The 23,853-nt window shown below is 35.6% G+C and overlaps 1 protein-coding gene across 1 annotated transcript in view; it reads left to right on the forward strand.

The window, feature by feature from the left end:
- The window catches only part of ANKMY1 (ankyrin repeat and MYND domain containing 1), a 42,705-nt gene that overhangs the window by 13,162 nt on the left and 5,690 nt on the right, over positions 1-23,853 (forward strand). Inside the window, exons 8-17 of the mRNA XM_032225662.1 lie at positions 406-776; positions 1,612-1,783; positions 2,732-2,884; positions 3,916-4,062; positions 8,263-8,370; positions 10,046-10,177; positions 10,977-11,090; positions 16,497-16,672; positions 18,716-18,769; positions 20,209-20,360. Coding sequence (XP_032081553.1) covers positions 406-776; positions 1,612-1,783; positions 2,732-2,884; positions 3,916-4,062; positions 8,263-8,370; positions 10,046-10,177; positions 10,977-11,090; positions 16,497-16,672; positions 18,716-18,769; positions 20,209-20,360 — 1,579 coding nt within the window. The remainder of the gene's footprint in view (positions 1-405; positions 777-1,611; positions 1,784-2,731; positions 2,885-3,915; positions 4,063-8,262; positions 8,371-10,045; positions 10,178-10,976; positions 11,091-16,496; positions 16,673-18,715; positions 18,770-20,208; positions 20,361-23,853) is intronic.

Here is a 23,853-nt window from a genome sequence, read left to right on the forward strand (position 1 = left end):
AAAGATAATGATGTTTTCATCCTTGCTGTCTGTAGTCTAGTGTGTGGTATAACTGATAGGCATAATCTGAAGTCATATGAAGCTGCAAATTGGCCAGATGCAAGTCTTTTCAGTATTTGTGGACAGGAGATTATTTGAGTTCCATAATGGATGGATGGATGCATGGATGAATGAATGGAAGGAAGCAAGTAGGAAAGAAGGAAGCAAAGGGGAAAAGGTGATATAATGAAATTATCTTTGCAAAATTTTGGTAGAAGGTTACCTAACTTTACTATTCTGCATAACATCCTGGTTATGGAGATGTATGTATCTGAACATTAAAAACATACCCTAATATGTTTTCCTGTCAAGATATAGTTATTAGTTTTACAAGTGATTATCTCCCCCTCCCCTTACTTTATATAGTTAGAAGACCTCCTTGAAGAAATGTCTAAGGAATCTGTACCATTATCACGGTCAGAGATCTCTCAATTATCTGAAGCGAGTACAAATGCTACCACCCCAGTATCAGTTGAAGCGTTGCCATTGTTACTTGAAAAAACAGAATTTTTCCCAGATGTTGAAATTAAGTCATCGGAGTCAACAGACAATGGAGATCGGAACTCTGGGACAATTTGTGGTGTTTACAACTACAAAATGAAGATTTCTCCAGAAACTATGCATCATGGTGCAGTTGTTCTTAGTCAACATATGTTGCAAACTCACAGTTACCCAGACATTGGGGAGATTGTTCAACAGGAAGGCACCTTAAGGAAAATGGCAGTATCATTAACAGAGTAAGTGATTTTAGGAGAACATAGATGAATCTTTTGAAATACCATGGTCAAGACAATCCCTATGTTAGAACTTTTTCTGAAGATAGTTAAAAGTTAATTAATTTTATAAGGTGTTTCTATGAATAAAAGTTGAGGGAACTCTTACGATATGAAAACCAAGCAATATATGCTGTGTTACAAAAACCTGCTAACAATATTGCAAAACTTTTTGATTACTTAGTAATGGTATTATAATTTGTTCTTACTGCAAACCCTGAATATGGTGTGAAATATAGAACAGATTATGTTAATGATTCCAATTTAATGTCACTTTGTTTAGCTTTCTTTGCTCACTTTTTTCTCAATATACACATTAAGCAGTATCTTTTTATCATTTTAATCTTTTGCAGCAATCTTTCTCTTTTAAGCATTGTTCCATAGTCTCTTTCAGTTCGTCTTTTTACATTTTTACTATTTGAATTGAAGCTGTCATGTAATAACTTTATCAAAAAAATACAATATTTCTTACTAACGATTAGAATACTATTCCAGTTATGCGATTTTGACCAGTATGTCACAAGCATGAACAAAGCCCAGTTTTATCTTAAACATGCTAATAATATTCTGTGCAGGCCGGGCTCTCTTATTTAGAGACAGCCATGTAAACTATCATTTTGTTGCCTGCATCCCATCAATTAGAAGAGCCTGCAAAAGAAAAAGAAAATATCTTTAAAGTATTAGGCATCAGAGGATGAATATCTGGTTATAGAACTTCTTATCTGCTTGCGTAGCATTATGTATACTAATGCGTTCAGTTTTAGGTATTGACATGGATCTTTTTTCTGCTGGATTTTAGACAAAAAAAGAAAATGTCTATAATTAAAGTGCTCCTAAGGAGAGGTGCTGATCCAAATATTTGCAGAATTCCTATGCCTGTACTGTTCTTTGCTGTTAAATCTGCTGATGCAGAAGGTGTGCGAATACTTCTAGAAGCTGGAGCAAGGACTGACATACAACTTCCAACCAAAGTAGGATATTTTGTTTTTATGGGATAATTCTCAATTAAAAACTACAGTTTTAACTTATGATAGGATGTAAAAGCTCTGATATCAATTTTAATACTTCCAGTGTGCAGCACAAATGTAGCCTACAATGAAGAGTTTGTTAGCTTGTCACATACATATGAAATCTGTTTTTGTCTTCTGAATCAGGTAGCAGATAAAAAGAGTTTATTTAGTCTCACATGAGTAGTGACTGAGTTAGTGTATACATTTTTATTTATTTCATTTATTTATCAAATTTAGAGATTACCTATCTTACTCTCAGAGCTCCCTGTTGTCTGGACATTGCCTGCTGGGTGATTTCTAATTCAAAATTGATATCAAAATGAGATGTTGCAGTGAAGTTGCATTGGTCTATTAAAAGTGTTTTCCTATAAAATAAGTTGTAAAAATAAGTTGTAAAAAGTGTGTCTCTTTCCTAAATTCTTCCAGTGTTGTAGAACAATCCTAATTGTTTAAAGAAGTATACAAATATTTGAAAGCCACTTATTTCAATGATTTATGTTTTAAGCATATCAACTTTAAGCTGCACATAAATTGTTTATAGTGCCTTGTAGTAATTTTAAAAAGCATGTTCGTTCTATTCTGTTCCTGTTTCATTGCTACTGATTAATCATTTTAGTAGCTTAGTTCAGGAACTCTTTTAGTGTATTAAGCTGTCATATAACAAAGAAGGTTGATTGTATTTGATGAAAATGTTTAGTTTCTCATAATAATGACTTGGCCAATTATATTCCCTAAGGTTTCATTTTTTTCCGTTCTTAAAACTTAGCCAATATGGATCAGATGTTCATTTAGAAGCTGGAATACCTTTTTGTCATAATGAGCATTTAATGGACTGAGTGCATACAGTGGTGAAATGTTATAGTAACTTGTGCTTTGCTTTGGGAATAAATGCAGTATTTGTTTTCCCAGTTTGGAGGTGTGACTCCTCTTCATATTGCTGCTGCCCTTCCTGGTGCAGAAGGGATTGTAATCACAGAATTACTACTTCATGCTGCTGCAGATCCTGATGTCAGGGCAGAAGATGAGAATGATATATTCCAGCTAGATAAGATTGCAAACAAGGTATTTATATATTTACTGAATAAATCAGAACAAAGAGAAAAACACACAAAATAATAGTGAAATAAAAAATAAACAAAAAGCAATACAACAATATGTACAGAGAGAAAGGGGGGGGGCCTTCTTACACCTATAAATTTGACCTATACAATTATCTTTCCAACTTTAAATAGTGTTATTTGATCATGTTTGCTGTCCAAGTATCAGTTTCTATACAATAGGTTCCATGAGAGTAGGCTTTTGCTATATTGTAAACCATATAGAAGAAGTGAGAAAAAAACCCCAAAACAGTTTGTATATGACAAAATGATAAATTAAATTCGTAGTGCAGTTATTTTATGGCATGCTGTATAATGAATAGTGTTTTTACAAACAAATTCTAATGTATTTAAATAATGTGGCCATTTCAGATATATATTCTTACTTTATCAACTTGTATTTTAATCACAAAGAAATTCTAGGCAGCTTACACAATAAGATTAAAGTATTAAATAAGAATAATAACTAAAAGTTTTAAAGCGAAAATAACAAAATATAGAAATACAGTTTATATAGCAAGTTTCACTGGCTACTTTCTTCATTGTTTGGCTCCTATAAAGGGACAGTTAACATTGTAGACTGAATATCTATGATTTAAGAGGTTCCTAGAGAGGATACCAGGTACCAGAAAACATCTTAAACTGTTACTGTGGAAGACCATTACTAAGTAGTTGCTGCATTGAGATTAATTAGTAATATGATTTAGTAGAAAGCAACTATGTATGCATAAGCACAGCTCATGGGGCATATAGAAAATGTAGCAAGCACCTGCTTATTAAATCTTAGGAACAATTAATCACTGTGTCTTAGAGAGGCCAGATGAGTGTGGATTTTGTCCATAGACTGAGTTCATTTGTGTAGGTAGGCTGACCACCAGGAACAATAGGCTTAAGGGAAGAATGCGCTACTCCCCAACCATTGATTTATTTTTGTAGGAAGTGACAGGGAACAACATTTATGGCTCCTCAACTGCGTTGTCTAATTCCTTTTTCTAGTTTGATGTTGGTGAATCAGTATCTTCCATGAAAATGAATAATGAAATTGGACCACCCAAAAGTTACTACAGAGAATGTACTATTGTCCCAGAGGAAGGTGGGAGGACACCTCTTCATATTGCCTGTGAGAGGGAAGACAATTTTACAGTAAGTGATAGCTATTGGGATTCTCTCTTACAAATTCTATTGTCCCTTCTCAGTTTTCAAATAGCACATTTTGCATTGGTAAGAATTTTATTTTGTAAAAGGAAGAAGTTGTCTGTAGTCAACTAGTTCTAGCTTACCAATATGGACATTTAATATTTAAGCCTGATCTCAAATTATTTGAGGAATTTAAATCATATTAAATAAATGGACATCCCGGACATATTAAATCTAATGCAGATCTCTGGTGTAATTAGTTTTAACCTGCTATCTGTCTAAATCCTTTGTCCAATGTTAAATGTGTATAAAATATTAATGCAGGAAGAATGGAATAGTAGCTAAAAAACAATATGAATTTAGGGCCATTGTCAGAAATAAAATTATTGGGCATCTTGTTCTGGAAAAACTCTTGAATGAACAGATGAGCGGCTTTGAGGTAGTAGGGAGGCCATATGAGAGAATCAGCCTAGCTCCAGAATGGCATTCAGACTATTCCTTCATAAGGACAAAGGAAACTGTACCCCAGGTATTGTACAGAGAGAGAATGAATTACAGTAGTCTATATGGTATGCAGGTTAGATATTTGGCATGGCATCAAGGGTGATAAGAAGAAACATTGGCCTTTATATCTATTCTAAGGCCATCTAAATATTTGGGGAAGGAAATGGGTAATTTAAAGTACTTTAAAATGACCAGTGGTTGGCTTTTATGGTAGAATTGAAACATCACTTTCCTTTAAGGAAGGTGGGATGTATTACAGACCACAGTGCTGCATTCTCTCCATTTCTACTCTTCTTATATAGAGTAGATTTCTTATTTCTTAAAATAGCATAGGATTCCTTCAATGATAGAAGAGGAAGTCTTTCCTCACTGTATTCCCAGTTTAAATCAACAAATCAGAGACACAACAGGGATGGAAATATGCTGTTGTCCATCTGCCATTAGGTATAATTAGTATATCCAGTGGGAGCTGCATTTCAAGGACATCTGGGATTTTCAGGGATTTTTGGAAGGCCAGAAGAGTTGTGGCCTGGAATAACAGGATTTTCACATTCCAGTTTTATATTGCTACCATCAGTTTTATAAATACAAAATTAAATAATCGAACACTCTAACATCTCATGTACCATTAAATAAATGTAACTGTATCAGGCCTCTTTCCATCAAAGTTTACTTTACAAATGAGTACACAGATAGAAATGGGTTGTAATGAATTCAGTGATGCTTACTCCCTATTGTTCTTTGGTAACAATAGTTGTAGCTGCTCAGTTTTCAGCTCATATTGGAAAGCAAAATCTTGAACAGTATCCATTTGCAAAATACAGTTTATCTTTAGCAGAAGTTCAGGTTTTTTATTTTTACTTTTGCAGTTGGATTACTTTTTGCCACTTCAATTTTTTTTATTAATTCACTATTTGCCTCCCTATTCTCAATACATAAATAAATATAAATATAAGTTTGTTTCTTCACCATTTACTGACATATTCCTAGGAGACACCTGAATCCTACATTTTATAATTAACCAGATACAAAATCATTCAGTTCATCTAATGATAATGTACATAAAAATATTAAGTATTGGTTAAGATTCAGAGTGCTGCATTAATTGTACCTTCTTTGATAGCCTATTACAGATGCTACTTTTTAGGTGGACCCTATTTTAAAAATAATGAATTGAGCCATGGAGAGCAACTTTTCAGCCCTGTCTGGGTCCCAACACATTATCTTTATTTCCTTAACGGAGTTTCCCTGTCATTAATTAAATTAACTAATGCATTGAATATTTGTTTATTATGTTAATTAGATTACCAGCTACAAAATTTAGTTGGGAAAGATAAATATGCCAAAAGCCTTCCAGGTAGTCCTTGATTTATGACCACAGTTGAGTTTAGAATTTCCATAGCTAAGTAATGTGCTCATTAAGTGAGTTGCATCTGATTTTACAACCTTTTTGCCACCCTTATTAAGCAGATCAGGCTTTCCCTTTGACCTTGTTGATTGGAAGCCTCCTGGAAAAGTTGCTGTGGTGATTTTTTGACTCCAGGTGGTTGCCAAGTGCCCAAATTTTGATCAAGTGACTGCATGATTATATAGTAAGTGTGAGGACTGGTTATAAGGCACTTTTTTCAATACCTTTGTATTTTGAGTGGTTGTTAAACAAATGATAAGTCAAGGAATTTATTTTTGCTTTGATGTCCATACAATCTCAACTAATAGGGTATATTTATTTATTTTATTTATTTCATCAAGCATGAATTAGATAACAGATATAAGTATAAATATGATTATGTATACATGAAATGAATATGAATACAAGGGAATATTAGGACAGGGATGGTAGGCACACTGAAATGTTGCAGTAAACAGAACATAAACTTTTTAAAAAAATTCTGAGCAATATTATTTAATGTTCTTAAATATTTCAAAGTTTTGTTTTATTGTATTTTGAAATCAGCAAGAGTTGATTTTTCTGTCTTGGTCCTATTACCTTCACTGTTGGCCTATTTTACTGGTGGCCATTGCTGTTTTGTTGTTGTTGTTTCATTACCTTCTTTAGTGATTTTTTTTCTGTTGTTATTTATAGTAAATTATTCATTTGGTCCAACCTTTCTACTGCTTTTTATTAATTCCTTTTTTATATTCTACCCTTCTTGTTGTCTACAGGGATCCTGAGATGCCTATGTGAAGGTTAAGATATAATAAAGATACATACCACAGGATTGCTAAAGTTATTGGGGAGATAATTATATGGCATGGTCTCTCTCCTCTGCTTATGTCCTACTGCTGCTGCAGTAATTATCTTATTGAAAATTATCTATCCCAGATTGGTTTTGTTGAGTAGGAGTGGCTCTTTTTGTTCCTGGAAAGGGGAACTCAACCTTCTTAATGCCGTGACCCTTTCTTCAAGGGCTGAGCACTCCAGTTTATGAGCCTAGCTTTTTCAGAAGACAATGTTAATTTTAAAAGATAACAGAAATAGCTCTTCCTCATGCTTTAAGTGCAACTGTTGTAATAATTTGCATAACTTTTATTTAATTGTTCAAAGCAGTGGTTCTCAACCTGTGAGCCGGCACCCCTTTGGGGGTCGAACAGTCCTTTCACAGGGGTCGCCTAAGACCATAGGAAAACACATTTTCAAAAAAATAAGGAAAACATATAATAATTTTATGGTTGGGGGTCACCACAACATGAGGAACTGTATTAAAGGCATTAAGAAGGTTGAGACCAACTTGTTTAAAGGTTGAGACCCACTGGTTTAAAGGAAAGGAAAAACTACTGTGGAGTGTACAGGCGAAAGAAAGTAAAGGCAGAGATGAGAAAATGTGTATGTATAATTGTAGCAGGTTACAAATTTGGCTATAATATATGAATGAATAAAATTAGATTATACAGGTATGTACACATACAAGAGTAAAAGAAGAAAAGGTGAAAAGTTTTGAAGTTTTGTTCAAAATATCAGCCAAGCAAGTCCTGTCTGTTCAAAAGGATGCAATTGCAACCTAGTTATTATGTGAGGAAATGTAAAAAAAATCTCTCATTTTAAAGATGCACTATTTCGGAGGAAAACCTCTATAGTTTCTTTCAAGTAGCATTTTATGTGCTTTTCAATCTGATTTTGATCCCATAAGTGTTCTTGGAATGATGTACTCATTATAATAGGGAGAGAAAATCTGTGCATGAAAAGAGAACAAGTTGCTTCTTCTATTGATGAGCCATAGCAGGATAAGTTCTGCATTAGAAGGCCAACAATAGACAAAGTGGTTTGAAACCACTGACAACACAAGCATGAGCTGAGAAGAACTCAGAGAAGCAAGCAACACTGACAGAGTGATGTCCAGCAGGGCACAAAGAATTGGAGGTGACTGCATGACAAAATGTCGACAGCATTCATAAATTCCCATATCTGCCAAGCAGTCTAAAATATATATTATTTATTGTTGTGACTTTATTCGTTGCACCAGATCCTTGATTTTGATATCTTGTTCTGATCTGAATATGCTTATATGCACAGGCATAAGTAAATGTCCAATTTGGAACCAGCTTCAGCTTTTTTTCTTCAGGATAAAATAGGTATAATATTTTTGCTTTGAATTTTAAAATGTGGGCTAACTTAAATACCTTATTTAAATTTGTCCTTACTCTTTATTTTAATTAAAAAACAATATCTGTACTGATCTGTTTTTTTGCTTTATTCCCCATCAGAATACTGGAAAAGTTATTAATCTTCTGTTAGATCACAATGCAAATCCAAATGTCTTGTGGAGTGGCCATTCCCCTCTTTCACTAGCAGTTGCTGGTGGAAATGAACAGGTCTGTCTTTCCAAGCATTTTTAATAACAGTTGTAAGCATTCTTTCAAAATCATTTTAATTGTGGCGAACTCAGAGCAGTGTTTCCAATCCTTATGTCAACATTTGTAGATAATATATTCAATGATGCTAGAGCATAAATAAAAATAAAGAGTCCTTGAAGCATATGAAAAGTTACAAATATATGCATATATTTTGAGACGTGTTGTTACTGATCAGTAATCAGCTATATGGTTCAAATAATTTATTTATAGTCAACACTATTAGTAAGAGCTACAAATCTATTGATTCAATGACAACCATTTATAGTCATGCTATCCATACGTGGTAATGTTCATATTGTTAGGAATTTGGTTGTTAGTTTTCCTGTTTTTGTGTTTAGGAAATTGGTGATATTAAAGGATCCAGATCTCTCCATTGGCAGAGGAAGTTGAATTCTTCTTCCTGTAGTCCCATTTGACAATTGACAGTGCCACACAAATGTCAAATTATTTGTAACTTATTTTTTGTATTTTAATTGTGAATTGGATTATGGATTTATTTATTTCAAAATAGTTATTTTATGTTCTATATTATATTCAATAACAACACAAACCTCTACCATGGCGTTTAGGCAAAAAAAACCCACTGCATAAAATACATACACCTAAAATTATTTAAAATATTAAAAAGAAAGTATAAATACAATGAAATTACATAAAGATAAAATTAATATCATAGAATTTTGCTAAAATTTTGAAAGCCTACCTACCTTCTGAAAGTGTCGAAAGACCTGGCTTTTCTCTCAGGCATTGGATGATGCTACCCTGAATCATCTGTCAAGTAGACAACAGTATTAATTGAATGGATAAATAGAAATAAATGAATTAATAAATATCAATTATTTGATATTTCTTAACAAAGATGATGGAGAGGAATGATTCAGTTCATAAATAGCTCATCATGCTATGCCATAATACCCTTCCAAAAATATGAGTATACATATGAATATGTATTAATGTGTGTTTATTTTCTGATGCAGCCCATGGAGTCTGATAATAGTAATAGTTAAAAAGTGTATCTCATGGCCAAAGACTTGTGCTTGTTTCTAAAATGGACTATATGAAGGTTTGACAGTGCCATCCATTCCTCAGCAAGTCCTAACCTAGGTTTGCTATTTTCATAAAAATATGGTATATACAAAAAATCAGGTTTACATAACAGTTTCAGTGCAAAGCAGTTTCTTTCTTTGGCCTTTGGCTGCAAACAAGCGAAATTAGACATTTCTCACCATATTCTTGCCTTAGCTCATCCTATGAACCCTCTACTACACCAGAGTAGGACATTATTGTTGAAAGACCTGTCCTATCTAATTAGTCCCTTATTGTGGTGTGACCCTCATATTTAGCTGCAGACAAGAACAAAGGGAGAAGCAGGGAAAATAGTTTTGTGCCTTTATCTGAAACCATGTAGAACTCCCTGTGCTGGTGATTTTTTAAATGGATGAAATCACTGCTTTAAGAATGTGGAAGCCAGTTCATGGACATCTATTTCTCTCTTTAAATCCCTAATAAAAATATTATGTTGGCCATTTTTAGCCCTGCCCAAAATTTGCTCAGGCAAATTATACCCAGATCTGAAACAATAATATTCAGGAGAATGTTTAAAAAGATTTCCTTTTCTTTCTCCCACATTTAGGCAGTAGCTGAACTTCTGGCTGGTGGAGCTGACCCAAATCTACCTTTAAGTCAAAGTATTGGAAGTGCCTTGTGTGCTGTTGTTAATCCTCCATATGAACAGCGTGGGACAATAGCAGCTAAGATGGCGATGGTAAGAAGAGTCTTGCATTTTTGGTTACTCTTTTCTATTTAAAGATTGTAAACTTTTCTAACCTCCTTTCAAAACAAAAGTAAAATAAAATAAAAGTCATTATTATGATAAAGCAGGATGGAAAAACCATGAATTGAGGAAAAAAGTAAGAAAAGAGGCTGTAAAAGTCTCAAGGATCAAAGAATCAGAAATAGAGCTGATGCAGATTTTTAGTGTTACAGGGGGAAGTCAGCATATTGGATGACTGAGAGACCAAGGGGGTTGAGTGAACAGTAGACGGCATTGACAAACTGATGGCTCCAATTTGTCTGTCTGTCTTCCTAGTATACTTACATAAATAATCATTTATATAAAAAACCTCATCTATAACTCACAAAGCAAAAAAATTCTATATCCCCATATTAAGTTTGGTTGTGGTTCAATTTTAACACAAATTAAATTATACATCTAATTATCCAGAACTTCAGTTCCCCATTGTAACATAATGGCTTAAGAAGATATCGAAACATTAACAAATTTGCTTTTACATGATTAATGTAAGTAACATTAACGTAAGTAATTAAGTAATGTTATTAGGTTTGTAGATGTGTGTAAACGCTTGTAAACATTAACTGAATTGTGTTCATCTTCCTAAAGACAAGTTGGGTCATGTGTATAGTTATGCCTTATTTCTATATAAATGCTAGCAATAAATCAATGACCTTCAGGTTGGACTATATTGATTTGTCTATATGTAACATTGGAGGAAATGGCTGCATATGACTCTTGATGTTTTACATTTATTTTCTTCTCTATTTAGATTGATACTCTAATAGCAGGAGGTGCAGATATGTTGCTGCCAATTGCTCTTGTTGATGAGGGTAGAACTGCAATGGGGACAGTTCTGGACTATGCATATTTCAAATATTATCAGGTATCTTTTTCCATGTTTGAAAATTCAAAATTTGATGGCATGTATAGTCCTGTGGTTTGAGGAATGTACATTTTTGCTACAGTTCAATTTTTATATGGAAGTGAGAGTCATGTACTGTATGTCAAGAAAACCTAAAGGTAATTTGAATAAGGTATTTAAATGTTATGGCAGGACAAGAGATAGAGTGAAGAATGAATGGGTGCTGAATTAATTGATGGATCAAATACAAAAAATGTAATTAGCTGGAGAAAACGAATGAAGATTCAATATCTTAAGACAGTGATGGCTAACCTTTTTTGGATCACGTGCCAAAAGCAGGAGGAGAGCAGGGGGGGTTGTGCGCGGGTGTGCCCACACCCATAATGCTATGCAAGCGCAACACCTCTCGCTTTTGGTGACCTTTTTTTGCCTCCCTAAGCTCTAGAGGCTCCGCCCCCCACCCCCCGGGAGGCTTCAGAAGGGTGAAAAACAGTCCTATGGGCAACCTGGAAGTTTGGAAACGGTAATTTCTGGTTTGTCGATAGGGCCATTTTTCACCCTCCGGAGCCTTCAGGAGGCTTCACTGAAGGCTCCAGAAGGTGAAAAATGGTCTTAAAAGAAGGCCAAAGGGCAATGCCTTGCATGCCCTAACAAATGGCTCCGCATGCCACCTGTGGCACGTGTGCCATCATGGTCTTAAAGTATGGTTGAGAAGAGAATGATTGAGAAAGTCATGGTTAAATAGAACTGATCGTTGAGAAAGGTAAGAAACTCATAGAAAAGTCTTGTGGCAATAGATATACAAATGTGATGGAAACAAAGCTGATTTGTAAACAGAAAGGACTGGTGAATGGTGTTGATGTAAATGATTTAGATTTCCTTTCCCTTTCTTTTTTTCTTGAATGACATTTATTTAATACATCTTATTCTTCTTTGCATTTTACACATTGCTTATTTTGAAGTGTGTTACATATATACTTTACCAATTTTTGAAAACTGGTTTCTCATTTGATCTATGTACTTTGATCAACATTTGGTGATACTGTCTGGGATTAAGTAAACCTGTTGTGTTTCACAAGCATACAGATGACTTAGAATGTAGTTGAGATGTTTCGGTAACCATCAGTGTTTCTGTCCAGACTTCTACATGTACCAAAACAACTGTGCTGCATTATCATGGATAAATGGATAGAAACAATGGATAGAAAGGTGTTTGTTCGTAGTTGCTTTCATCAAAATACACAGGGTTTTAGACTTCTGTTTATAAATTACTTGCAAATAATAATAATAATAATAATAATAATAATAATTATTATTATTATTATTCCGCCATTGCCAGTCCCAAGCCCGGATGAGAAAGGAGGAGGGTTGGGGTCAGGTTGGCATCTGGTCCCATAAAATAAACCTGCCAACCCATACAATATGGTGAAAAAAACAAATAAGAATTCCATACTGCATCGGTCGTTGTGCGGGTTAACAAGGGCCGCGGCGGATGTTGGGGTCCCTGGACATACGTCAACAAGTGGGCTACAAGTGGACCAGCCAACAAAACGACAAAAATATAGTGCAGATGAAAACCGTGCCATAATGGCCTGTTACTACAACTCAGAGCCAGAAAAAAGAGGCTATTCAAAGCGAATGTATGAATTATGGAAATAACAATATCCAGATTCAAACGTTAGTGAACGACTAGCAGATCAAGGGCGATTTATTATACGGAATAAAGTGTTTAGTGAAGTTGAACATGAGGAAATTCAGGCAAATTGCAAAACCCAAAAAACAATATCACAAGCGGAAATAACTGATATTCAAGACACATCTAAAGACATTATAGTAGAACTCCCAGAAGAAGCTCTTGGGGAGGAAATAACATCACCACCACTAGAACCAGTTATCACTGAACCAACTGATGAACTAACTCAAAAACAAAAAGAATTGAAGGATAAGATCATGGAGCATTTTCTGCTTAATGAGGAAAGGCAACATAGCAGTAGACTTATATACAGAGAGTCAGCATATTGCCCCCAACAATCTGGGTCCTCATTTTACCCACCTCGGAAGGATGGAAGGCTGAGTCAACCCTGAGCCGGTGAGATTTGAACCGCTGACCTGCTGATCTAGCAGTAGCCTGCAGTGCTGCATTTAACCACTGCGCCACCTTGGCTCTTACATGTACCAAACATTTACCATCACTAAGAAAATTTTGGCCCCTATCATGAAAATGGTTAATGCAGTGTTTTCAACAATTGAACCGGGATCCATCTTGGAAACAAACCAGTTAATGTACAGCGCAGCTGTAATAGTCACTAATGAACTAGGCATTAAAATTAAAGTACCTAGTCACACAACAGAAAAAGCATCAAAGCCAAAGTGGAAAATCCGTTTAGAACAAAAAATCAAAAAATTAAGGGCAGATGCTAGTAACTTAAAGAACATGCATGAGCAACGGCTTAAAAACAACAAAATCATAGATCGGCTAATCAGAAGATATAGATTGGATACAAGAAACATCAATGAAGCTGTAGAGATTGTAAAACAGCGGATAACAGCAACAGCTAGAAAAATTGAAAGATATGAGGCACGAATCATCCAATATAAACAAAATCAGCAATTTCGATCAGACCAACGGCGTTTTTATCAAAGTCTTAATGTGAATGGTGACATCAAAAGTGAAAAACCAGAAAAACAGGCCACAGTTGAATTCTGGAAAGAATTGTGGGAAAATGCAAAGGACTACAACAAGGAAGCAAAGTGGATACACGACTTTGAGAAAAGCATTGGCAACAAACAAATGCAAGTATTAGAAATAACAACTGAGATGGTCAAAAATCGAGTTAAAAAGGTAAAGAATTGGACATCACCTGGAAAGGACCAATTACATGGTTTCTGGCTCAAATATCTGACCAGTTTACATGCAATATTGGCCAGGCAACGGAATGAAATTTTACAAAAGGGCCAAATTGATGAATGGTTGACAACTGGAAAAACATACTTGATTCAGAAAGATGCAACTAAAGGAACAACACCAGAAAACTACAGACCAATAACATGCTTGCCAACAACCTTCAAATTACTCACAGGCATTATTGCAGATAACATGATGGATTATTTGGAAACAAACAACATCTTGCCAGTAGAGCAAAAAGGCAACAAAAGAAGGAACAGGGGCACAAAAGATCAGCTTCTAATTGATAAAATGATATTAGAAAATTGTAAGAACAGAAAAACGAACTTGAATGTGGTCTGGATTGATTACAAAAAGGCATTTGACTCACTGCCACATAGTTGGATCATAAAATGCTTAGAAACAACTGGCATTAGCAAAAATATTACATCCTTTACTGAAAAGGCAATGAAACAATGGAGAACTGAGTTGGCAGTAGGGAATGAGATCTACGGAATGGTTAATATCAAGCGCGGAATTTTCCAGGGTGATTCACTTTCACCTCTCCTCTTCATCATCGCAATGATCTCACTATCAGTAATCTTAAAAAAAATGAAATTAGGCTACCAAACAGCCAAAGAAGCTGAAAAAATTTCGCATTTATTATATATGGATGATTTGAAACTCTGGAAAGTCAGAAATAGAAATCCAATCATTGACAAACACAGTCCGAGTATTCAGCACCGATATTTCAAAACAGTTTGGCATGGAAAAATGCGCCACTGTATCCATAAAAAGGGGCAAAATCACTGCATGTGAGGGAATTGAAATGCCCAATGGCCAATTAATTAAATGCAAAGAAAATGAAGCCTACAAATACTTAGGCATTCTGCAGTTGGATAACATCAAGCATGGAGAAGTAAAAACTATTGTCAGGCGAGAGTACACCAACAGACTTAGGAAAATTTTGAAATCTAAATTGAATGGTGGAAATACAATCAAGGCCATAAATACCTGGGCAATACCAGTTATAAGATACACAGCTGGTATAGTTAACTGGACACAAGCTGATTTGGACCTTTTGGACTGAAAAATCAGGAAACTAATGACAATGCACTACAGTTTACATCCACGTGGTGATACTGATAGACTGTACCTGCTCCGAAAATCAGGTGGCAGAGGATTATTACAAGTGAAGCAAACAGTTGAAGAAGAAAAACATGCACTGGCTGATTATTTAAAAGAAAGTCAAGAACATCTATTAATCGAAGTAAAGAACAAAAAACTACTGAAGGCCCAACCGACGAAACAAGAATACAGAAAAGATATGATAAAATCAAGAATGGAGAGATGGCAGAACAAAGCACTTCATGGCCAATTTCTGGAAAAAATAAAAGATAAAGTGGACAGTGAACAAACTTGGTTATGGTTAACAACAGGTACATTAAAGAAAGAAACAGAGTCACTAATCCTGGCTGCGCAAGAACAAGCTATCCGCACAAATGCCATTAAGGCCAAAATCGAAAAATCCTCTGATGATGCCAAATGCAGACTTTGCAAAGAAGCCGATGAAACTGTTGATCACATACTCAGCTGCTGTAAAAAAATCGCGCAGACAGATTATAAATTGCGGCACAATTCAGTAGCACAAATGATCCATTGGAATTTGTGCAAAAATTATAATATTAAAACAGCAACAAACTGATGGGAACATCAGCCTGAAAAAGTCACCGAAAATCAGATGGTCAAGATCTTGTGGGATTTCCGTATACAAACTGACAAAATACTGGTGCATAATACACCAGACATCACACTGGTTGAGAAAAATAAGGTCACAATCATAGACATCGCAATACCAGGTGATAGCAGGGTCGCCGAGAAGGAACATGAAAAAAATCGCAAGATACCAGGACTTAAAAATTTAAATTCAACGACTATGGCACAAACCAGCAGTGATAATTCCAGTGGTAATTGGCACACTGGGTGCTATACCAAAAGCACTGGAATTACATTTAAAAAAGTTAAAAATTGACAAAATCACCATCAGTCAAATGCAAAAAGCCGCACTGCTTGGACCTGCACGCATATTACGAAAATACGTTACGACGTCCTAGGCCCCTGGGTGGGGCCCGACTAGTAACCAATGCCAAATCTGGCGAAACAACTGGCCGCTGTGATACAATTGTATAATAATAATAATAATAATAATAATAATAATAATAATAATAATAATATATTATACATTACATTATAGGAAACAATATTATCAAGCACAGTGGTTAGAATGTAGTATTGCAGGCTAATTTTGCTGACTGGCAGCAGTTCAATTCTCACCTGCTCAAGGTTGACTCAACCTTCCATCCTTCCAAGATCAGTAAAAATGAGGATCCAGATTGTTGGGGACAATACGCTGACTCTGTAAACTTCTTAGAGAGGGCTATAAAGCACTATGAAGTGGTATATAAGTCTAGATACAATTGCTATCTATAATTTTTATGCACATTTCCTAGTTATATACTAAAAATAATGCTTATGTATTGTAGGATAAAAGACTGTTGCATACTCCCCTCCATTCTCTGTCACCAATAGAGAGGGAAACATGTGCATTTCGACGAAAGATGCTGGAGTTTCTCAGTGACCGGGTTCGTGAGACTGTTATTGAAAAAGAAAAACAGTGGGATGAAGAAGAACTTAGGAAAATCAAAATTGGTGAGTCCAAGTTAGATTTTAAAATAAAAAAATATATATAAAGCAATTCTAGACTTGGATTAGACTACTTAGGGCAGAGGTGTTTTCTTGCAGCTGGAGATTGTTTAAGAATATGAACCTAAAAAGTTTAAATTAGGATTTATTGTCAACTTTCCTTCTATCATCTGGGGAATGTGATAATATGATATCATCTTGTTATTTTTTTGTATTGACGAGATATACTATGCTGAGACAAAAAGGAAGCTAAAGATGTTGATACTTATATGCAATCCTTTAATTTCATGCTCAGAAATTGAAATTTGTTTGGCTTCTATTTTTTATTAAAAAATGGACTAATACTGCTAACAATTCTGAAAAAATAAGATTGATTCTGGCATTTAGAAAAGCAACAACAGCTCTCACGAAATCAGTTTTAATAATAAGTGGTCAGAAATGCCAAATTCAGCATGAACATCTGGTTGACTGTGCAACCAATTATAATGGGGCAAAAATAGTGAAAACTGAACAGACTAAGATACTCTATAGAAATAACATCAAGAGACTGGATGAAGATGATCACTACAAACACCTGAGCATCCTTTAAGTTGACAACATCATGCACACTGTAATCAAAAAGGAGGTTAGAAATGAATACAATATGAGAGTAATGAAGAGCTTAAAGTCCAAATTCAGCTGAAGAAATATCAAGACAACTAACCTGGGTAATTCCAGTCATTAGATGTACAGCTAGAGCAGTAGACTGGAGTCTACTAAAAGCCCCGAATAGAAAGCCCTGAATAGAATGACCAAAATAATAATAATAATAATAATGGCAATGAATTATGCCCTCCATACACACATCAATTTTGATAGATTGTACTTATCAAGGAAAATAGGTGAATAATGTTGCAAGCACACCAGACAGTTGAAGAAGAAAAAAGGGCATTGGAAGAATATCTGAAGGACAGTGAAGATGATATATTAAAGCTAGCATACTCAGTAATGCAGGCTTACTGAGTTGTGAAGAGACCAAACTGGCTTTCAAGAAAGACCCAATGAAGAATAGGAAAGAGATATGGCAAGGCAAAATTTTATATGGCCAGTACACTTCAAAAAAGCAGGAAAAATAAATAACGAGACCCGGCAATGTCTAAGAGCAGGAAAATTGAAGAAAGAAACAAAGGGGCTAATACTGGCTACAGAAGACCAAGCCTTAAGAACAAATGCAAAGCCAGAATCGGCGAAGACAGCAACAGACAGCAAAAGCCACTTCTGCCAAGAAGCTAAAGAAACATTGGACCCTTAATTAGCTGTTGCAAAAAGATTGCACAGACTGACTATAAAAAAATGACAAAGTAGCAACAACAGTGTGTTGGCATATTTGCAAGAAATACAATTTGTCTTCAAGGAAGAACTGGTGGGACCATAAAATAGTGAAAGTAATAGAAAATGTAACAGAAGTAACATATTCTGGGAATTTAGCACTCAAATGGACAAGCTCCTGCCATATAACACCCCAGACTTAACAATTGTTGATAAGGACAAAAAAGTCTGGATAGTGGATGTGGCAGTACTTGGAGACAGCAGAAGAGAAGAGAAAGAAGTGGAGAAGATCACAAATGCAATGACATGCAAATAGAAATAGAATGACTGTGGCAAAAGAAAGCAAAGATAGTACCATTAGTTATAGGTGCCTTGGGTGCAACCTCAAAACTTCTGGAGCATCACTTTGAGCACCATCAGCATTGACAAAATCACCACCAGTCAATTGCAAAAGCAATTAGTTGGAACAACTTACATACTGCAATGATACGTTTAACACCAGCAAATAATAACATCTATCTAACCCAAGCCTTGGGAACGATTCGAAAGGTGGATAAAAATGGCAAATACAAACATCTGGCTGACTATGCAATGAACCATAATATCTTTAACACCATCAAACAAGAACATCTGCCTATACTAGATCTTTGGAAAGGATAGGTAGATAAAAATGCCAAATCCAATCTAAACATGTGATTATATGACAAACCAATAATAATAATATTTGCATTTCAGCTGCTGGAGGAGTAAGAAAGAAATCTGTAAATCCCCTTTTAGGACCATTACCAGAAACAGATGCATCAAAGTAAGTCCCACGAATCAAAATTTAATTTGCTTGTTGTACTGATAGATGATTGTGATAGTTGGTTTTAGTATTGTTGTCATCACTAATGGAACCAGACATATTCATTTTGTGTGTGTGTGTGTGTGTGTGCGTGTGTGTGTGTGTGTATTTATATATATATTTAGAGTCACAACCCCTGGTATGCCCAAATATGGGAGGAAGTTTACTGCTTCCATTCTCTGTCTATCAGCTCGTCACAAGAGACCCAGTATTTTTACTGTTGCCTTTGTTACATTTGTGTTGTATTTGTGCTGATAAATAAATAAAGGGAGACTAGTATAGATCTATTTCAAGCTATATAGCTCTCATCAGCTAGCCATACCCTAGTCTGTCTGGATGGTCTCTTGTGACGAGCCGATAAACAGAGAATGGAAGCAGTGAACTTCCTCCCATATTTGGGCATACCAGGGGTTGTGACTCTAAATACATACCTATTTCCCTGGCTCAGCTGATAAGGAGGAGAACCTTGTGGCTTAATGGTTAACACATCTGCCTAAGATGCAATACAGCACAGGTTCTAATTCCAGTAAGAGTATGGCTAGCTGATGAGAGCTAAATAGCTTGAAATAGATCTATACTAGTCTCCCTTTATTTATTTATCAGCACAAATACTACATACATACATACATACATACATACATACATACATACATACATATCCAAAACCCAACCTGAAGATGGCGAGTGAGACCTTGTTGCCAAGACAATCTCAATCTCACATGGGAAAAGGCCCGAATACAACAAGACCAGCATACCTACACCCGTGAAAATCTACGAATATACGAACCTCTTTTCCAATTCCATTCTCCTGTTCAGGGCAACAAAAGATGATCAGCTGGGAGAGTAGGAGGCAACGGGGGTGGGGCCACCCTATTTGCCAGTTCTCCAAACTACTCAAAATTTCTACTACTGGTTCTCCAGAACCTGTCAGAACTGGCTGAATACCACCGCTGATATATACCCACACAGAGATACATATATACACATTGGACATAAAGTTCAAAAGTGGTTTATTGTGTATTTCTCCAATTTCTGCAAGTCAGTGTTCAGATTTCTTTCGAGTGTGATGTAAAAATGATTAGCTGAAAAAAATATTAAGAAAATAAGCACTGGCAAAAGTTTCTTATTGACTGTATATATTGACAAGCTCACAAAACATTAATTTGGGGGAGCTTAATTAGAAGATTAAAAGGCAGCACCGGTATATGATAGAAAATTATTGAAATAACTTTAGAATTGCGACATAAGGAAATAAGTGTTGAAGATTAAAACTCTGGATGCACTGAATCATATATATTCCAACTTTTTAATATTTTAGCAAATGTCTTTGTTATGTGTGTGTTCCAAAAACTTTACATATTACATCTCTGATCTTTCTTGTAACCACATTTTTTTAACAGGTTGCTCTTTTTTAAATACTGCTACCAGTGTGGACGATCTGTTGGTATGACCCTTTCCCCTTGTCTACATTGTTATGAGATCTTCACTTGTAGCAAGTCTTGCAAAGTCAAGGCTTGGAATGACCGGCATAAGCGAGAGTGTTTACAAACAGGTAGGTGGGGCTGATGGCATGCAGAACAAAGTAAGACTGAGATAGAATGCAAAAACATTGCAATTATTTATTCTAGAAAGAAACAAAGTGTCCTTAAAAATGTAAGTAACCTTGTTTCATTTCATTTCATTTACATAGTATAGTATAGTATAGTATAGCATAGCATAGCATAGCATAGCATAGCATAGCATAGCATAGCATAGCCCTGTGATGGTGAACCTATGGCACACGTGCCAGAGGTGGCACACAGAGCCTTCTCTGTGGGCAAGTTTGCCGTTGCCAGCTGCTCTTCTGGTTTCCGGCGCTCGCATACACGCCGGCCAGCTGGTCTTTGTGCACGCTGGAATTCCGGAAACCCAAAGAAGAGGTGGCTGGCCCGCGCATGCATGTCAATCAGCTGGCTTTTGGGTTTCTAGCGCTCCGGTGCGCACGCACACGCTTTCCGGTTTGGGCACTTGGTGCCGAAATGTTTCGCCATCATTAATATAGCCTTTATTGTCATTATACATCATGTATAATGACATATAACCATAACAAAATTGGTTATCTGTATCTGTAAACGTCAACTGTTACTTATCCTTACCTTTATGAAAATAGCAATAGCAGTTAGGCTTATATACCGCTTCATAGGGCTTTCAGCCCTCTCTAAGCGGTTTACAGAGTCAGCATATTGCCCCCAACAACAATCTGGGTCCTCATTTTACCCACCTCGGAAGGATGGAAGGCTGAGTCAACCCTGAGCCGGTGAGATTTGAACCGCTGAGCTGCTGATCTAGCAGTCAGCTGAAGTAGCCTGCAGTGCTGCATTTAACCACTGCGCCACCTCGGAAAACAACTCAGCTAAACCAAACTTAAATTGAAGCAGTAACTTGAACAATACACATATAAAATCTGCATTAAAATTTACATACATACATACATACATACATACATACATACATACATACATACGCACGTCAACAGTGAAAGAAAAGCATTAAAACAAACAAAGAAAAAAAGACCTGGCACTACAGCTAAACTTTCCCATGCAGCTCTCAACAGGTTTGCCAGTTTCAATCTCATCTCAACCTTAAAGAAAACCACCAAGTCTTAAGTGCTTTTTGGAAGATCAAAAGAGTAGGGGGCTACTCGATCTTTGGAGGAAGTGTTCCATAGAACAGGAGAAGACACATTTCCTAGGTCCCATAAGATGGCAGCATTTAAGGGAAGGGACCAGGAGTGTGCCTATCATATCAGATATGGTGGAGGTGTCTTCAGGAAGAGATGGTCCCGCAAATTACCTGGTCCTGTGCCATATAGGCTTAAAGGTAGTAACTACTACCGTGAATTGGTAGCTGAAGGGACCAATGCAACTTGCGCAATGGAGGTATAACTTGGATGAATGTAGATGCGCCCAACACTGCACAGGCCATTGCATTCTGGACCAATGTGATGCACTTTCACTATTGACTACAATAGTTCTACTCTTCTTTCTATAGTATTATAGTTCAGGTCTGAGTGCTTAGCTTGCTGATTCAAATTTTGTTTTATGTTGCATCTTATTTGCCGTACTGTATAGAACATTTCTTTTAAAAATGAAACTATGGCTAGTTAAATCCTTAATTTTGGAAGCATCATTTAGTCTTCCCTTAATAGGAAGATGGTAACCTAGGCATAATTTGGAATGGAGTTAGATTATGTAAGACAAATGGATAATGACTTCACAGTGTATATCATTTGAATCTACCATATTTTTCGGAGTATAAGATGCACCCTTTACCCTCAAAAAAGCGGCTGAAAATCTGGGTTCATCTTATACACTGAATGCAACATTTTTTGCCTCCAAAATCCCGCCCCCTTCACCAAAACGGCCGTGCATAGCCTTTAGGAGGCTTTCAGAGTGCTCCTGGGGGCTGGGGAGAGCAGAAATGAGCAAAAAAGTCTCCTAAAGGCTATGTATGCCCTTTTTTTGACAAAAAATGGGCCAGTTTTCTTGAAAAATGAGCCATTTTTTGCTTGTCCCCCCCTCCCCCCGAGCACTCTACAAACCTCCTAAAGGCTATTCATGCCTTTTTTGAAAAAAAAAATGGGGCCATTTTTGTGAAAAACGGGCTGTTTTGGGGAGTTCTGCAGAGAGCAAAAAAAATTTTTTTTTAATTTGCCTCTTCAAAATCTTGGCGCCTTATACTCCGGTGCATGTTATACTCCGAAAAATATGGTAATTCCTGCATATTATACATATTTTAGGTACTTAGTTGCCCCAATCTTCTTTCCTATGCTTATTTTACCTAACATTTTGTGGGCTAACATTCGATGTCTTTTGGATTTTACTTAGCATACACAGTCTTTTTAAAAAAAAAGAAATTCAGATGTGTGTACCAGCAATATCCAACAAAGTGTAGCTTTTTAAGCTATGGGTGGTCCATTTTACTGCCCTACTGGGAAACATCTGCAGAATTACATACTATATTAAAAATAATAATTATATTACTTAGATCTAATTCAGGCATTAAAGTTCCCACATGAGTGCTAGTATAGGGAAGATATAAACAATCCTGAAGTAGTGGTTTGAGATGCTGACATAAATGTCTTTATACCACATTCATTCTTCTTAAGTAGCACTTGGGACTGCCATTCTACTTCTTTGATAGATAATTCTCACTCCCAGATAATTTCTTTGTAAATATTATATTTTGATAATATTAAGAAGCATTTAATGCTGATCTAATTCACTATGCATCAAATATACATGTTTAGTTTTCCTGTGATCATTTATCTTACATTTTGTATGATGTAAATTAATTTTTTAATCTGTACTGATTTAAATCTGTTTCAGTTTTGGCAATGAATTATTTTTTGTAGTGTCAAAAAAAACTCTGTATTGAACACAAGGACACTGCTGCTTATAAAGGGAAGCATTTTATTTGAAAAATATTTTATGTGGTTACTTTAATTGGGCAGAATATGCTTTCTCTCATATTTAGAACAAGTTAAAGAGAACAAGAAAAATAATAAGCAAATTGTTACTTTCCTGACCACTTTAATGTACAAACATATAAGATTAAAGTTGCAGGAAAAACTGAACTCTTGAAATATAAAAGCAGGATTCATTGAAAACCTGGATTGGAAAAATGGTAAAAGATTGTTAGGAGAATGACTTTAAAGGCAAGAAAAGTCTTCATTCAAATGAAGAAGCAAGGACAGAGCCATGTAAGAAGAAATTTATTAATATATGGACTGTGTATAAGCTAGGTGACAAGTGTGCCTAGACGGTACATGATTTTTTAATTTTATTTTGGCAATTGTGTGTTTTCTTGAAGGGGTTTTTAGATTAAAATTTAGAATTTGATCTAGAAACCTACAGTACATGGTGTGTTTCTCAAAATCAATGAAGATAAAGCAAAAGATTCCATGAAGAACACAATATCAAAATCTCATTTGGATGGATAAATTAAAGCAAAGCATTTTCCAAGCTTCCAGAAACTGAAATAAGGAAATTTCATGTCTGCGTATA

The sequence above is a fragment of the Thamnophis elegans genome, chromosome 10 (assembly GCF_009769535.1).
Source record: "Thamnophis elegans isolate rThaEle1 chromosome 10, rThaEle1.pri, whole genome shotgun sequence".
Lineage (NCBI taxonomy): Eukaryota > Metazoa > Chordata > Lepidosauria > Squamata > Colubridae > Thamnophis > Thamnophis elegans.